General features: G+C 45.4%; 1 protein-coding gene and 1 long non-coding RNA gene across 3 annotated transcripts in view; one reads left to right on the top strand and one right to left on the bottom strand.

Annotated features, from left to right (window-relative positions):
• Positions 1–17,943, top strand: part of KCND2 (potassium voltage-gated channel subfamily D member 2) — a 395,949-nt gene that overhangs the window by 350,263 nt on the left and 27,743 nt on the right. For both annotated transcript variants that reach the window (XM_025184391.2, XM_006122641.4), the window contains exon 3: positions 16,761–16,923. In XM_025184391.2, the coding sequence (XP_025040176.2) occupies positions 16,761–16,923 (163 nt within the window). The remainder of the gene's footprint in view (positions 1–16,760; positions 16,924–17,943) is intronic.
• The window catches only part of LOC142829369 (uncharacterized), a 31,101-nt gene that overhangs the window by 3,109 nt on the left and 10,049 nt on the right, over positions 1–17,943 (bottom strand). The gene's annotated exons all lie outside the window — the stretch shown is intronic.

Genomic DNA, 17,943 nt, shown 5'->3' with positions numbered 1-17,943 from the left:
ATCAGCTGGGTTCCCCGATGAACCACTCCTCCCATGATGCACATGGCCTGGGACTCCCATGATGCATCACAGGAGCTCAGCAAGTTCCAAAAAAAAGTCAAAATTTTCCATAGGGACCAGAGGAAGAAAGGCCATTTCAATCAGTTGTAACAGTGGTAGTTAATTAGAGGACAACAAATCAGGCAAGTTATGTTTTTTTCCTGAATGTGTCACAGATTCATTCTATAATATTGTCAAATCTTTTAGCCTTTCTGTGCACAATTTTCCATCTGCAAAATCAGAATACAAATAGATACTTTTACAAGTCATGCTAAGTGTCTAGGCTGAAAGGTCTTGTATAAGTGTAAAGAATTATAATTTTAGTAGAAACTTTGTACCTTAGGGACAACAAAGCACACTACTCTATGGATATGCAAGTGTGTGTCACTTGCATTTTAGATTAGGAAGGCTTGAAAACACCCGCCATTGAAAGGGTGGGGAGTGCTTTCATTATTTATGAATGATCGCTGGCCAATGCTTGGAGCAGCATTCATGGGCTCTGGAGGAACCATGTCCATCATATGTAGCAGGGAAACTGGTTCTTGCAAGATAGGGCCTCTGAAAACAGTCAAAACATGGGAGGGAAATGGTTTATAACTCCATACAGAAACCCTCTAGGTTGAATAAAATTTGAAATGATGCATATAATGCACTGGCTCTCACTCCAACAGCATCTATTGTACTATTAGAAATTACTTTTTCAAAATCATTTCACTCTTTTTAAGGTCTAGGTAAGGCTACAGATTTATCATAGCAATTGCCAGTGTCATAGGCCGTGTCCACACTCAGGGGTTCTTTCGAAAAAAAGTAGCCTTTTTTCGAAAGAACTTCCCCTGCGTCCAGACTCAAGCCGCGTTCTTTCGAAATTAAATCGAAAGAACGCGGCTTTTCTTTCGACGGCGGTAAACCTCGTTTCACGAGGAAGAACGCCTTTTTCGAGGGAGATCCGTCGAAAGAACGTGAGTCTGGACGGGGGGAGCCCTTTCTTTCGAAATTATTGGCCTCCAGGAACAAGCCCTGGTGGACAATCTGGGCCATGGGTTGCACGTCTGTGTTTCCTGGCTGCAGCCATTCCTTAAAGGGACAGGCGCACCCTCACAGCCACTTGTTGCAGACAAGGAGCCAGAGCACACGGCGACCTTGCTGCAGCATGTCACAGCCCCAAGAGCGTCCTGGCCCTTCCTCCGAGCCTTCTCGGGACCCAGCCAAGGGCTCCAAGCGCCGGGCACCATCCTGGTCCGGCGCAGAGATAAAGAGCCTGCTGGAGCTGTGGGGAGAGGAGGAGGCCTTACAGGCTCTCAAAAGCCGGCGGCGAAACTCCGACATTTATGGCCACATGGCTGAAGCCCTGGCCCAGAAGGGCCACTACCCCCGCACACAGGACCAGGTGCGCTCCAAAATGAAGGAGCTGCGGCAGGGCTACGCCAAAGCCAGGGAGGAGAGCTCCCGTTCTGGGGCAGCCCCCCACTACTGCCCCTACTACTCAGAGCTGGACCAGATCCTGGGTGGCAGTGCAGAAGCACGCACACCACGGAGGTTCGTGCAGTCCGGACTGGCAGACCAGGTGGTGGACGCTCCAGAGCGGGAGCTACAGCACTCTGGAGACGGGGACATGGGCCCAGAGGAGGAGGACACCGAGGAGACGGCAACCCTCACCCTGGAGCCAGTCACCCAGACCTCTGAGGCCTCCCAGGCGTCATCTGGCGCGGGAGAGGAAGCAGCAGGTGAGTACAGTGAGTTTGTGTCACACCCGGGGGGGGGGGGAGGTAGGTGGGTGGGTGCACAGTGGGTGATGCACAAGGGAAACCTGTCATGCTCAGGCTGATGCCCAGGTCACGCGCGCACACACACACACACACACACACACACACACACACACACACACACACAGTGTGACCTTCAGAATGTCTGCTTCCCCTGTCTCAAGGGAGAGGGCATGCCCTTTTGGACAGCTGTTGCACACATGACTGATTGTGATAGAAATGTAGCCGTGTTACTCTGATCTGAGGAAGTGGGTCTGGCCCTGGAAAGCTCATCCCCTAATAAACCATCCTGTTAGTATTGTAAGTGCTACAGAGTCCAGTTTATAGGACTGATTGTGTCTTCTTCTTTTCCTCCACAGCCGGACCAGCCGTGGAAGAGGGCCGCAGCACCCCAGCCCCACCTCCATCTCCATCTCCACCTCGGAGACATGGGAGCCGCAGACACAGGCGTGTCTACGCCGACATCCTCCGGCAGCACGTCGAGGCTGTGCAGGAGCAGAACGCCATCCTGCTCCAGAGGGCGGAGGCAGAGGAGCGGTGGCGTGATCGGCTCATGAATGAGCTGGTCCTGCAGCGCACGGTGCTGTACGCCACCCTGAGGGAGGTCAGCGGCTTGCCTGCTGCTGTGCCTGGTCCTGCTCCTCCAGCACCCCATGACCCCACCCCACCAAACCCCCCTTCCACAACAGCAGCCCTTTCCCCCCTTGGACCTCCCTCTCCCCCAGCCCCCCCAGCTCCCCAGCCCCTCTCTCCCCCTGGCCCTCCTCTCCCCCAGGCTTCCACGTCCCAAGAGCCCCCCAGCAGCCAGCCAACCGACAGGTGCATCACCTGATCCCGTAGCCGGGGAGCACCCCAAACATGAGGCCCAGCCAGGAAAGGGAAATCTGCCAAGCCCCGTTCAACCTGATCCCCTTCCCCCCTCCAGGTTTCCAGTCCCCTTCCCCCCTCCAGGTTTCAATCTCCCCCATCACCCCACTTATTAAGCACAAACAAAGGGTTAAAGGAACTGTTTGTTTATTGTATATAGTTTGGCAACAACAAAAATGAAATTTTTTTTTGTTATTTTGCCACATTGTTTGATAATATGTACAAAATTATAAATAAGTAAAGAGAACATTTTATTTTGAAACACACCCTGGTGTAAGTGATGTGTCCAAACTGGGTCAGGAGATGGGTTGTGGAGGGAAGCTTCTATTGGGGGCCAGGGCCCAGTCCCCAGGCAGAAGCCCCTCAGTGCACTCAGTGGCCTCCACTGGAGAATTGCTCCCGGAGGGCCTCCCGGATGCCAACTGCAGACCGGTGAGCCTGGCGGATGGCAGCTGTCCGGGGCTGGGCAAAGAGCCTCTCCTGGGCATCAGCAGCTCTCCCCCACCCTGGTAGGAAGGCCTCCCCTTTCCTCTCCACGAGGTTATGGAGGACGCAACACGCGGCCACCACCTCGGGGATGTTGGTCTCCCCCATGTCGAGGCGTGTGAGCAAGCACCGGAATCTGCCCTTTAAACGGCCAAACGCTCATTCAACCTGGTTGCGAGCCCGGTTAAGGCGAGCATTAAACTGCTCCTTGCTCGCATCCAGCTGGCCGGTGTAGGGCTTCATCAGCCACGGCATCAGGGGTTAGGCGGCATCAGCCACTATGCACACCGGCATGTGCACATCCCCAACCGCAAACTGGCGATGGGGGAAAAATGTTCCTGCCTGAAGCCTCCGGTACAGGTACGAGTTCCTGAAGATGCGGGCATTGTGTGCCCGCCCTGACCACCCAACACAAATGTCCGAAAACTGGCCACGATGGTCGACCAGGGCCTGGAGGACCATAGAAAAGTAGCCCTTTCGATTGATGAATTGGGCTGCTCGATGGGGCGGTGCACGGATGGCAATGTGTGTCCCATCGAGCGCTCCTCCGCAATTGGGGAAGCCGAGGGCAGCAAAGCCGGCCATGACGCTGGCCAGATCCGGTAGACAGATGAGCCTGTTGAGCAGCTCCGAATTGATGGCCCTCACCACCTGCAGAACGAGACAGACAACAAAGTGTTAGAAGGGGTGCCTTATGTCTTAGGAGGAGAACCCACCGCCCACCTTCCCTCTCAAACAAACAGCCCGGGAATCCCCTCCTCAGAACCCCCCCCCCAATTCAGGGTGACTGGAGGAGCTCCCTCCCACTCCCACTCCACTTGGCCCTTCCTGACAGTCTCCCTTCCCCCCACCCCAAACTGTGACTGTCCCCAGACAATGACTTACCTCCATCAAGACGGCCCCGACAGTAGATCTCCTCACTCCAAATTGGTGTCCCACGGAGCGGTAGCTGTCGGGGGTTGCCAGCTTCCAGAGGGCAATGGCGACCCTCTTTTCCAGGGGGATGGCGGGCCGCAGGTGGGTGTCTTGCCGTTGCAGAGCAGGGGCGAGCCAGGTACACAGCTCCTGGAAAGTGGTCTTTCTCATGCGGAAGTTCCGTAGCCAGTCTTGGTCATCCCAGATCTCCATCACGAGCCGGTCCCACCAGTCAGAGCTGGTGTCAAACCTCCAAACACGCCTGTCCACGAAAAAGTTCGGAGGCAAGGGCAGTGTGGCTGCCGGACGGGGGAACCCCTCGTCCCTCTGGTCTGGGTCCAGCTCGGGAAGGAGCCTCATGATTGTCTCACGAAGATGTAGCAACAGCTGCAGTCTGGTGGTGTGGGGCCCTCGCCTGCCCAGGGGCAGCTCTGGCTCCATGCCACAAATAAGGGTCTGCAAGCAGAAAAACCTCAAAAGAAAAAAGCTGCTGGGGTGTCCCAGGAAGCTGAGCACTCCAAAGCAGCACTGCAATGCCTTGCAAAATTCCTCAAGGGACAGCAAAGGCAGCTGCAGGAGCAGAGCAACGGGTGTTCAGGAGTGTCCCTCTCACCACGCGTCTCTGCAAAGGGCAGGCAGGCAGCACCCGGAAGGAAATGCTGCCCCCATGCCCTGGCAGAAGCAGTTCCGGGTGGCTTTCAATTTCGAAAGAGCGTCCGGCAGTCTGGACGCTCTTTTTCGAAATAGCGGATCGATCTTTCGATCCGCGCATTGTAGTCTAGACGCGCTCTTTCGAAAGAGCCTCTTTCGAAAGATGCTTTCGAAAGAGGCTCTTTCGAAAGAAGCCTGCAGTCTAGACACAGCCATAGAGTCTAAGACCTGCTTTTCTTGCTTCTCCCGTCTGCAAATACAGGTTGAACCTTTCTAATCCAGAACTCTCTTGTCCAACAACATCCATCATCCAGAATGAATTTACTTATCTAGATGTCCTGTATTCATGGGTGTGGCCAAGTTTCCCCGCGATCCCATAAAGTTTGTTTTCAGCCATGAGTCCCAGCTCTCAGGGTTCTGTGCTGTTATTTAGCTCTAATTTACCCCTAAAAGTCCTCTAACAGCACAGTAAGCAGTGGAAGTGTTGGTAATGCTGCTAGACAGTACTGACCTCCCGTGGGCCAGAAAATTTTTTCATTCAGAACTAGTCAGGTCGTGAGTGTTCCGGATTAGAGAGGTTCCACCTGTACAAGTAAGTGCATATTTGACTGGCTGGCTGGCTGTCTAAATGAATGGTCAGATGAATAGCTGTATACACTTCACTGAGAACGGCCTTTGGGACTGTGCATACATGAAGCTTCTATTGAGCGGAAAATTGGCGTTAATTATGATGATCTCACCATGCAGATTGGGGGAGGAGAATCATTAAACCAATTTGGCAGCTTAGGCAAACCAAATAAAGACCAAGAACATCCCTTATCCACTAACATTTAGGACTGCATTTATGAAAACTAGAGATGATTTTTCAGGTATATAAAGGGTATCACAAGGAGGAGCAAGAAAAATTGTTCTCCTTAGCCTCTGAGGATAGGACAAGAAGCAATGGGCTTAAAGTGCAGCAAGGGAGGTTTAGGTTGGATGTTAGGAAAAACTTCCTGTCAGGGTGGTGAAACAAGTTGCCTAAGGAGGTTGTGGAATCTCAATCTCTGGAGAAATTTAAGAACAGGTTAGATAGACATCTATTAGGGGTGGTCTAGGCAGTACTGGGTACTGCCATGAGGGCAGGGGACTGAACTCGATGACCTCTTGAGGTCCCTTCCAATTCTAGTGTTCTATGTTTCTTTGGTCTAATTCAAAAACTTAGTCTGAAACTTTGCAGATATGTTTAACAATCCCTAGTGAAAGAGTATCTTGTTGGTTTGTTTTGTTTGGTTGTTTGTTGCCAATCAGAAATCACCTTGCTTTTTAAAAGCAAGATGATCAAGTTCATATTAATGGCCATTTTACCTCATTCTTTTTAATGCCTTTTTATGAGTTTTAAAAAAGAAACACTACTATTTTTTTTTCAGAAAACAAGGAGGAAGTTAGACAACAAAACCCACACAGTATAGGACTTAAAGAGGAAGTATAAGTGAATTGGAACCTTGTGTTTTGTGTGCAACATATGTATAGCAATATAAAAATGACAGATTTTAGTGGTGTTTTATGCCCTCTAGTGGTGTTTGAGTTTATTGTGGTTATGCCTGGAATGCTGGGAGTGTTTGCTTTAACATTGTTTAATCTGTGTAAAATACATACACTAGATTTATTCCTAAATATTATACCCTATAAATGTAGAAGGATGCTTATTATAACCTGATTAATCCTTCTGGAAGTTCTCTATCACAGCCTAACCGTTGTTTTAACATTTCCTTCTGTAGCAACTTCATGTTCATAACACATATTTAGTATTAAGCAACCACAAAAAAGATTGTTGAGTTATTGAACCAAAATAGAAAATGACATTTCAGTTCCACTTTAAAAATAAAAGACTCATTTGATTTGATAAATAATTATAAATGGAATATGTAGATGTGTCTCTATTCTCCATTTAAAATTTTGAGCATTACCGTCACATCATGGAAAATGGCAAAAATGATTTGTTTTGTTTGCAATGCAGAACTAAGACTTCTCCATAGTGGTTTCAGGGATTTTGGCTATGTCTACACGGCATGCTTATTTTGAAATTACTCATATTATTTCGAAATAAAATAGTGCGCATCTACACAGCAAGTCCATTATTTCAAAATAATTTCAAAATAACAGACTTCTTACTCCAACTTCTGTAACCCTTATTTTATGAGGCAGAAGGGAAGTCAAAAGAAGAGTGTTTTTCTTTCATCTTCTTGCTATGTAGACAGCACCTAAAGCATAATTAAGATATTTCAACTTAAGTGATACAATTGACATAGCTGAAGTTCGGTAGCTTAATTCGACTTTAGCCCTGCTGTGTAGACATGCCTTCCAGAGCTTCTGCCTTAGACCCAGCAGAGGGACAGGCTGAGAAAAAAAAATTAAATATATCTAAGAATGGTAATGTTAGCTCATGAAACCACAAATATGGACAATATTGTCTGCTCTTTCTTGAACTAAGGCCATGTCAGCAGAAAATGTGGTCCACCCATTAGGAAAAGTAATTGATGTGAAATGAACACTCCTGACAGAGTTAATAGGTATTGTAGATTGATGGATACACAGATAGACAAATATTGATCTATGAATGCACATGTTGCAGAACACAGATTAATAATCCTATGTGTAACACCAATTGTGGGAATTCCCTAATGTCCATATTATCTAATATCCCACAAATTTAGTTGTTAGCTTTTAAAAGATCTCACTCATACTCCTCAGACTACCACTTAGAAAGGTCCAGTTTTCCATCAGCATAAGAGAAAATCCATTCATTTGATGATATATATCTCTTACAGTGAGGAGTCAGATATAATCTGTTAGTTGTAGAACACAAGACTGGAGCCAAATTTCATCGATTTCCCAATAGGCATTCATTTGATACCGCAGTTTTGTCTTTTGGTGGAATATAATTTAATGGACATACCACAAGTGCACATCTAGTTTGTCCTAACATTTTGCTTCCCTTTCTCGGATAATACAGCAGAATATTTGTGATTAACACAGGAATCAGTGGTCCTATTTTTGTTCAGTCAGCTAGAGTGTGTCTAAACTACACCTCTCTGCCGACAGAGGGACATAGATTAGGCACATCACTATTGCAAAGTAAGCAGGGATTTAAATATCCCACGCTTCATTTGAATAGAAATGTCCACCGGTTTTTGCTGACGTGGCACTTTGCCGGCAAAAAGCAGCAGTCTAGATGGGAATCTGTCAACAAGGAAAGCCTTTTCCGACTGACCCTGTAAACCTTGTTGCATGAGGCAAGAGAGATTGGTCGGAAAAGGCTTTCCTTGTCAACCGATCACCGTCTAGACTGCTGCTTTTTGCCGGCAAAGTGCTGTGTCGGCAAAAAGCGATGGACATTTCTATTAAAATGAAGTATGGGATATTTAAATCCCCACTTCATTTGCAATAGCGATGTGCCTACATCCCTCTGTCAGCAGAGGGGTGAAATTTAGACACACCCCGACAGTATACAATCTTGTGATGTCCTTTTATTATGTTACAAAATTAGCTAGAAAGTTAGCACAAATAATGAGGACCACAGCATTCACTAAAGTATGTTCCACAATACTAGCTTCATATGTGGTATAATCAGTTTTGATACAGAGACTTGCAGAAAATTGCAACTGGAAAAGGTACTCACTGTTATAATTTATCTGACAATAAAAGGAGAAAAGTAGTAGCTAAAACTTTAAAGTGTGGTTCTATTTTGAAGTCACTGTGTAAATGGCTTTATGGGATTCCATTTTTGTTGTGTTTCAGTGATTTCAAGATCAAATTTGTTCAGTTTTTAAGTAACAAGAAAATTTCCCAATTTATAATACAAATTTCACAAAACTCAACCTCCCTTCTTTTCACTTCACTTGTGTTTTTAGGTCGAGACAACTTATGTCTGTAGATGGGGGGAAAGGCAGAATGAGGACAGCTGGCCTCAGCAGTGCTATTGAGCATGCTCAGTCTATTCAGTGCAATAAATCTGAGGGGGTGTTTGACCTCATATGCCCTTCACATGTCAGCTCAGCAAGGTGCCCATAATTATTTACTTCTTCCAATCCTTTGCACAGCACACCCCTGGGGGGAATCATTGCACAGCCTGCACCACAAGCTCAGGCAGATCCCATTGGGTAGATCCTGGTCAATGGGAGTTCTGAGATTGTGCTGGGAGCAGAGGCAGCACATGAAGTCCCCTCCACCCCCACCCAAGGGGGCATGGTGTACAGAGATGCACATGGGCCTCACAGCTGACTGACTTAAGCAGCTGTGAGGGAGCACAGGACAGGGAGCACCTCCTGGGCTATGAGATGGTGGCAGGCCAGATCTTTTGGCTTGGCTGGCCATATTTTCCCCACCCCAGCATTATGCTGTTAGTCTTTTTCTTTTTTTCTCCAGTTTAAAGCTATCTTTCAAGAGTTGACTTTTGCCTCCACATGACCTTGTTTCCTGCAGATATGATCTTTGGATTGTCTTTCTAACCATTGCCTCAACAACTTATCCTGACCAACCTATATATTCCAGGTCACAATTCCCAGGTCTTTGCCAATTTGTCACTGTTGCCCAGAAGACAGTACATTGGTTGCACCGAATACAGTAGCATGTTTTAAATTATTAGAGTGTGAAGCATTCACACAAGGAACCTCAGTAGCATTGGCACTATCCCACTTTGCTTGTTCTGCAACATACAGACTCACGTTGATATTTGAAAAATCAAGCTGTACTTTTTCTGGTTCATACCTCATTGCTAGTAATAAAGAAGATTTATTTGGACCAAATTATACCTTCATGTGCAACTCCATGGTCTAAGTGATGTATTACAGATATAGCAACAGAGCATCAGTACATTCACAGAGCTATGATGTGGCTACAGTGGTTCATAGAATGGACTTCCCTCTTGAATAGTCACTTGCAAGTCTCCTTCCTTCGCTAAGCATCAGTATGGGAGGATCTAGACATTGGAAAGCTCTCAGAATTGCATCTTCCATCCTCATCTGTGGTTGGCCTCATGTTCTACTTCCAATGGATGTTAAGATCAAGCATATAATGGAGCATGACTCACCACCATGGTGTAACGCACACACCTAGACTATGTTTACACTGCAGGCTTCTTGCGCAAGAACTTTTTGTGGAAGAGCTCTTCCGCAAAAAGTTCTTGCACAAGGGCACGTCCACACTGCCATGTGTTTTTGCGCAAGAGAGTGTCCACATTGCCACGGTAGCGCTTGTGCAAGAAAGCACTGATGGCCATTCTGTGAATGGCCATCAGAGCACCTGTGCTTTTTCCAATCGGGGGCTCTTGCACAAGAAACCCCTGTTGTCCGTCCACACACGCAAGAGTTCTTGCGTAAAAATGCTTATTGCTCGTAGAAAGAGGAATAACTCTTGCGCAAAAAGCCCTGTCTTCTGACGATCTACTGTACTTTTTTTTGTGCTAAAACGTGCTTGTAGTGTGGATGCTCCATGAGTTTTTGTGCAAAAACTCTGCAGTGTAGATGTATCCCTAGTGTGTGTGGTTCACCGTCCTGTATAGTGGCACTTAGACCACTTATAGTAGTCTTACAGAGATAAGAATGAGTGAGCTTTACAACCTAAGCTGAGAGCAGCTGGCTTTATCGCTCAAGCTGTAGAGGCTCCTACACTAAGCTCCAGAGCTCCCGGGTTTGAATCTGCCTGGTGGCAGTTAAAAGGGGACATCATTTTGTCCATTCCAGGAATCAGCTCTTGGCCCCTCCAGTTTACTGGCAGTTTGTGGTGTCGTACCTGCCAACACTGCTGTCTCCACTGTTTGGATCCATGTCGCTTCTCAAACTTCACTGTCCTCTTTTGGGCATGGTCCTCTGGCTGTGCCCTATTTGATTCTTCCTGCCATTCTAGGGAACAGTCCTCAGTTCAGTCACTTGCCTCAGTGGCAAGGAGCCATCCTTGCTCTGTCTACTCCCCTTGCTCTGTCTACTCCACGCAATGGCAAGTTGGGGGAAAGGAGCAAAGGATCACCCACTACTCTGGGTCCTGAGCTTTTTAGCTGCCCCTCCTCTGACTTCTATGGTCTGTTTCACTGGGCCACTAGCCTCAGCATCTTCTTTATCCTTCTTATCAGGGCCTCAGTCTGGCAGCCAGTCAGTATGGAGCTTGCTGTTGCTCCCTCACCCTGCCCAGCACTGGTCAGTCAAAGATATTCTCCCCGGGTGGCCAATTCCTCCTCCCTTGCACTCCAGGGAGACACTACCTCTTTTCTGCTAAGCAACCTCTTCTGTATGGCTCTCTCTGGCCCTGATTGGCTGCTTCAACAAGCCTCCTCCCTACTGACTGTCTCAATAATCCCTCTTCCTATTGGTTAGGGTTCTGTACAATTCCTCTGAGGGTTGCTTTAAACTCCATTTACCCCTGTGGGCAGCTACCCCATCACAACACCTAACTTTCAATATTTCAAACGGTTTAGTTTCCTTTCCTCAACTGTTTTTAAAGGTTGTGTTTCTGTTCTGTGTAACAGAGTTAGTTTTACTACTGCACTTGGACACTTGTACCAATCGTCACACAAAATCCCACCACCCACCCAGAGTGCTTTGAAAATACATATATGCCATTCACGCAAGACTGATCCGATGTGTGACTTTTTCAGATATACAGTAGAGTCCCTATCATCCGACCTAAACAGGACTGACACATGGTCGGATTACCAAATATGTCGGATGATACGGACTCTACTGTAGAGAGTAACGGAACAGCTGATGCCATCCTGCCGGGACGAAGCGTCCCCGGCAGAGCAGCATCAGCTGTTCCCTTGTTCTCTAGGAGAAGCTGCTGCTGCTTCCACTGCTGCCTGGATGCTTCCAGGCAGGAGCAGCAAGTGGGGCTTTGTCCCTGGGAGCTGCAGGGTCGGCTAAAGCGGAGTGTCAGATTACCGGGTGTCGGTTAATCCAGACTCCCCTGTAGAATCCTCTGCAGTCAACTGACTACCCAATAGATAAAACTATCTACCTATTTAGTGTAATTGCCATCTATTTGCCATCACCAGTTCATTTCCATTGTACAAGTGGCATATATAGCTTTTGTTAATCACCATTGATCTTAAGTCCCATAGGGTCTTTCGCACAGATGAGGAACCTCCAGCATGCCAGCTACATTCAGTTCATCAGGGTTAGCCAGTGGTGGACCACCAGATATTTTTTTTACCTGGGTGTCCATAGGCACAGAGTCCTACAGATCCCAGTGGCTGTGATTCACAGTTCCTGGACAATGTGAGCTATGGGGATCCATGCCTGCAAACACTCAGGTAAACAAACCATCTGGCAGCCCTCCAGCAACTATTCCTGATGAACCACAAATGGCCCATGGGCTAAATATTCCCCACCCCTACCAGACATTCTGCAGTTTTTGCAGCTCTCTAGTATTGGCTATAGATCATGAATTGTTGATCATGAGTCAGACCAAATAAGGCAATATCATTCACATACTCAAGATCGTCTAAAGATGATCTTTGTATTTCCCACCTCCTACTTTGGCAACAATCATCTTTGTCATCTAATAGTCTATAATGTAGATGACAGAATGCATCCCTGGCATACTCCTGAGTCTACTGAAAACCAGTCTGCAATACAATTATTTACCTTCACACAGATACGTGTACTATGGTACAATTCCTCTGTTAGGCACACTAAGACCTCGGGCACAACATACAGAAATAGCAGTGTCCACTAATTCAAAAGTGGCTAGTAATCAATTTATAAACATGATGTTAACTTCCTTTTCTTATTCTAGTCATTTTTCAGTAACATTGCACAGAATATATAGAGATCATGGATTATAAATTGACCTTGACAGAAATCACACTCGATGTACAAATAGGAACTTCACAGTGTCAAATACACATTTCTGGTTTTGTCTTGCAAAGGTTTTCTCCATTCATTTACTCGATTGAGCCTCCAGCACATCCATTCTGCATCATGCCTATTTTTTTACCCATGTTTGAAAGTGTCACCCATATTCCCAAATTACTTTTTCATTCTCTTGAGTCCCCATTTTTCTCTGACAGTCACTATGATAGAATCCCAAAATAAAGCCCCTACTTCCTGTGTATTAGACAGTTGGTCATCTAATATAGGATATTTGTCAGAAATTGCTGTCCTTGTAAATATTAGCAATTGCTTCATCATGAAGATTATCAATGTTTAAGTGTTCAGTGCAGTACATACCTGCATCAGGAACTTTATTAAATGGAACATCATTGGTACTGTTAGGAGTTGACAATTGGACTCCAGAGCAAGAGATCAACATTCCTAAATGCACTTGCAACCTGTTTCCAAACTAGTATGACATCCAAGGTTGTATTGTCACCAAATGATCATTGAAATGTATACTTTCAGCGGTTCTTATGCTGAAACTAGGTAGCCATTAAAAAATCATTCATGTTGAGAAGCAAATTCTAATACATAAAAACAATTTTATGATCTCTTCTCCAGGAAGCCATATGGTCTGGTACTGGTTCAAATCTAGTTCTATCATGGCCAGTTCTCATGCTCAGATCTTGTGTGATGACAATATGAAGTCAGGGGGGCATCCTAGAGACAACATTCTCGAACGTGGTATAAAAAGCATCTTTTCCAGCACCATGTTGAGCATAATCACTAATAACTACCACTCAGCCTGCCTTCAAACTGAAAAGAGGACACAACATTTTTTATGTCTGATCCTTCCCTTCTATTTCCGGTGTATGGAGGAAATCTCATCATACAGTGTGACTCCTCTGCATGTAGGAGAAGAGTTAGATCAGGGGTAGGCAATAATTTTTTGCCAGGGATCACTTCAAACATTTTTTAAGTGGCCCTGTGCCGCACCAGAAGGGGCAGAGCCATGATGCTTCTGAGCTTCCTCACCCACAGATCATAATTGGTCTGGGGGTGGGGAAGCCCCTTTGTCCCCCCCTTCCCACTAAGCATCCATGTCCCTGGTGGTGGGAGGAGATTTCCCAGGTTCCCCCAGCTCCAGGCCAATCAGAGCCTGGGGCCAGAGAGCACGTGAAGTCTTCTCCCATCCTGCCAGGAGAGTGCAGTGCTTCTAAAGCGACGAGGAGTCCTGTGGCACCTTATAGACTAACTGAAGTGTAGGAGCATAAGCTTTCGTGGGCAAAGACCCACTTCGTCAGATGCATGCATCTGACGAAGTGGGTCTTTGCCCACGAAAGCTTATGCTCCTACACTTCAGTTAGTCTATAAGGTGCCACAGGACTCCTCATCGCTTTTGCAGATTCAGACTAACACGGCTACCCCTCTGATGCTTGACAGTGCTTCTAAGTGCCACATGCTTCTCGCAGGGTGGGGGCAGGGCTGAAGAAACTTTGCACGCTCCCCCTGCTGCCAGGTTTCAAAGCTCCATGTGCTCCTGGCAGGGCAGAGGAAACTTCGTGAGCTTCCCCCAGCCAGCAGGCCTTAATTGGCCCGGGGGCAGGGGAGCAGCAGGGCCTCCCCGGGCTGGATCAATCCACTTGGTGGGCCAGATCCGGCCTGGGCAGGCCCTTTTGTCCAACCCTGAGTTAGATGAATCCTGAATCTTGGTTCCATTGCAAGTAATAGATGAAACTGCCAATGCGGCTAAAACAGATGAAACAGCTAAAGTTGCCTGTGCTTTTCTTCTGCATGTCAATGTTAGAGGTGTTTTACAGGAATGGCTTGTCAAGCCATTGCCTAGCCCTGTCACTTTAGGCAGGCTTGGGACCAGCACTAGGGACAAAGACAATGTAGTGTGGTTATTACAGGTATAATTGAATGTAAAATGTGACCCTCCAGCTGGACCGTAGTTAACTATTTTGTTGATGCATGTACCAGAATAGAAACCCGGTGCAATAGAATAGTAGGCCTAAATGGAATATATGTAGCAAAAACTTAGTTTTGTCACAAAAGTAAGCCGTTATGCTTCTGACTACCCACAGGGTTGATTAAGAAGCTGTCATTTCTACATAGTCACTCTTCTGAACATAAGTACACTACAACGTCTTCAGTACAGTGTTTGTCAGCGGGAGAAAACTTCAATTAAACAAATTACTGCTATGCACAAATTAGAGCCATCAATAAGGTGAAGGATATTATTAACACTAACCAACGGACAAATGAGATTATAGTTGGAAAATATTGTGTTGTTTAACCTTACTCACTAGAAAGAGGAAAGGTAATGGGATACTTTATTACTGAAGCTAAATCCAGCTTTTTACCATCATTTAATACTACAGAGAAACATCTTCACTGTTAAAACTACCCTAAGCATTTTATTTTCAAATGTTCCCCAATCTTTGAAATGCTGTGGGAAAATATCATGCTCTGTCACAGTCCTGAAATATATACATGGATGTCTACTGAAATATTGGAGGCTGATTGGCCTAGAGTTCTTGCTTCTGTTAACACCAAACTACAATAGACTTGCACAAACATACTATTCTAATAGTGCCAATAGGGTGTTTTATTCTCCAACAAATGCAGATAAAAACAGAGCCAGAACTGCCTTCTAACTGTCCAGAATGCTCCATTAATGACAATGCGAGCATCTAGGTGCTTTGCACTTTTGAAAATGAGGCTGTTTGTGTAGGTACCTAAATGTGGATTTAGAAACCTAACTTTGAGAATTATCTTGATATTTTACATTGTGTGTCAGTATAAATGATTGTTTCTGAATATATACATGTATAGTCTACCTGATGTGTTTGGATTGTGTTGTATTTGGGGGGAATATAAAGCTTATACCAAACAAAGTATAAGGTAGAAGCTAGAGACACCTATGTTGTGAGATACAGCTGGTAACTTATTGGAATGTATGGATCTTTCTGGTCTCTTTCCAATCCTAAGATAGCCTGCTCCTTACACCATCCACATTTAGTCTTTTGAAAATGGAGCTCTTTCTATACTGCTCTTTCTAGCTGATCAGTATTGGTGTCACTAGTCTTTAGCAAATGTGATTACCAAAACTAAAACTACTGCAGGCGTTTTAGTGTCCATCAGTATATGACACCATTTTAAATGTAGTTCTGGCCAAGTCTGGTAAAGTCTCTAAACAGTGCTTTTGAATAAAAGAAGTATAGTCATTACCATCATTACACAGGTTATCCCAGGCTATAATATCACTTGGTTCCTTGCTTCCCCCCATTAGCACTTCCTTTCTTACCCCATAAAGGTCAAGCCACTGAATCTTGCCCTGACACATACTTCTGCTCTCATTTCTGCTGATATCCTCTCCTGATCCCAATGCCCTGCCCCAAATCTCTGTGTTACTCATCCCTTCATCTCTTTCTCTCATTCTAAGAAGAGTCTCCCTGTTTTCAGCCACGTCCCTCTTATCCTTCAAATCCCTGCATAAAACATGTTTTATTCTCATCATAGCAGCTTCCAAACATTGCCTCTCCTGCAGTGTTATCCTACATCTTGCTTTTCTTTTTGGTCTTGTCCTATGTAGACTATAAGATCTTTGGGACTGGATATGTGTTTTACCTATGTTCTGTAACATACAATGCAAATTTACAGTCCTAGGTAAATGTTTAGTAGTAATTAATAACCCAGCCAAATTAAAAAGCAAATGTACCTTTCAAAAGCAAAGGGTATTTAGCTTATTCTTAAGCTCAGTTGCATCCAGTTATGTATTTTGCCATACAGTACAACAAACTACTGAGCATAGAGAACAGAGTCCTCTTTGTAAGCTGTTATTTGAAGTTCCTCTAGATAATTCTTAGTGTCGCTATATTCCTCCTTTACTAGACAAGGATCTATCATCAAAAGATGTGTCTGCACGTCCCAGCAAGTCTATGGATTTCCATGAGGTTTGAAAGAATGAAAAAGAAATGTAGAGCCAAATCTAGAAACTGTTGACATAAGCACTAAATGAAAATGAAAATGATATGTGCACATGCAGCACATAGACATAAAGACAAATGTGTATGAAATGTTCTTGCAAATTATATTGAAAAATAATTTCTAGTTAGTTTGACTTTAAATCTGATACTTAAGAATAGCTAATGTTTTAAAAAAGATTTTGTTTTCTTTAACCCAGGTATGGTGACATGGTGCCGAAGACAATAGCTGGGAAGATTTTTGGTTCAATATGTTCCCTGAGTGGGGTCTTAGTCATTGCTCTGCCTGTTCCTGTAATTGTCTCCAACTTCAGTCGTATCTACCACCAGAACCAACGAGCAGACAAGCGCAGGGCACAAAAGGTGCGCTCTCACTTCCATCCCACACTCGTGATTTGGTGCGGAGAAGATAACAGATGGCTTTTTATATGCTGTGTGTCATCCAATGGAACATAATTTATTAATAGGAGGGCTGTTGTACATTCATGACAGCAGGGGCCCGAAGGCAAATTTATTAATTTAAAAGTACATTTCAGAAGGGTTTTATGCAGAAATTGCTCCTTTCTTCTTCTTAGTAACATCCACAGATGCACAACAATGGGTACTTTAGCCTGCTTGCAGCTTGGAGACCCAACCAGTCCTGTCAGGCACTGGAGGAAAGGAAGTGCCTTGCCTCCTGATCTTCCTTCCAGTTTTCTCTGCATCTACACTGACCAGCACTTCAGTCACATTTCCCTGCTCATCTCTCAGGACAATTCTAAATGTATTTCAAATATTTAGACTCACAATTTGGTTCTGATTCCTAGCCATGTCTCATGTGTGTTTGCTTTTGGAGACGTTGTCCTGTCAGCTCCCCTTCCCTTTCAGAGGTGTTTTCTGCTCCAGAAAGGGCAGAGGCAAAAAAGAGGGCTATGTCTCCTGCTCTTTCTCATTAAGAGTCTCATTAAGGAATTCTGTGGAAAGAGAGACATTTCTCTGATAGTCCTGTCTGAGCAAGATCACCTTGTCCCACCCTTCCCTGGGTAGGATAGAAGCCAGGCAGGAAAGGAGATACTTACTGATAGGTATACTGGGTCAGACCAGTCCATCTAGGCCAATATTCTATCTTCCAATAGTGGCCAGGCCAGATGCTTCAGAAGGAATTAACAGAACAGGACAATCAGGACAACTGATGTATCCCACATTATCCAATCCCAACTTCTGGAAGTCAAAAGTTTAGGGACACACAGAGCATAGGATTGTATTCCTGACCACCTTGGCTAATAGCCATTGATGGACCTACCCTCCATGAACTTACCTAATTCTTTGTAGAACACAGTTATCCTTTTGGTCTTGACAACATCTGGCAATGAACTCCACAGACTGTGTGTTGTGTGAAGAAGT

The sequence above is a fragment of the Pelodiscus sinensis genome, chromosome 1 (assembly GCF_049634645.1).
Source record: "Pelodiscus sinensis isolate JC-2024 chromosome 1, ASM4963464v1, whole genome shotgun sequence".
In the NCBI taxonomy this organism is placed as follows: domain Eukaryota; kingdom Metazoa; phylum Chordata; order Testudines; family Trionychidae; genus Pelodiscus; species Pelodiscus sinensis.
Note: the sequence above shows the minus strand (reverse complement) of the source record. Positions and strands in the feature narration are given on the sequence as shown.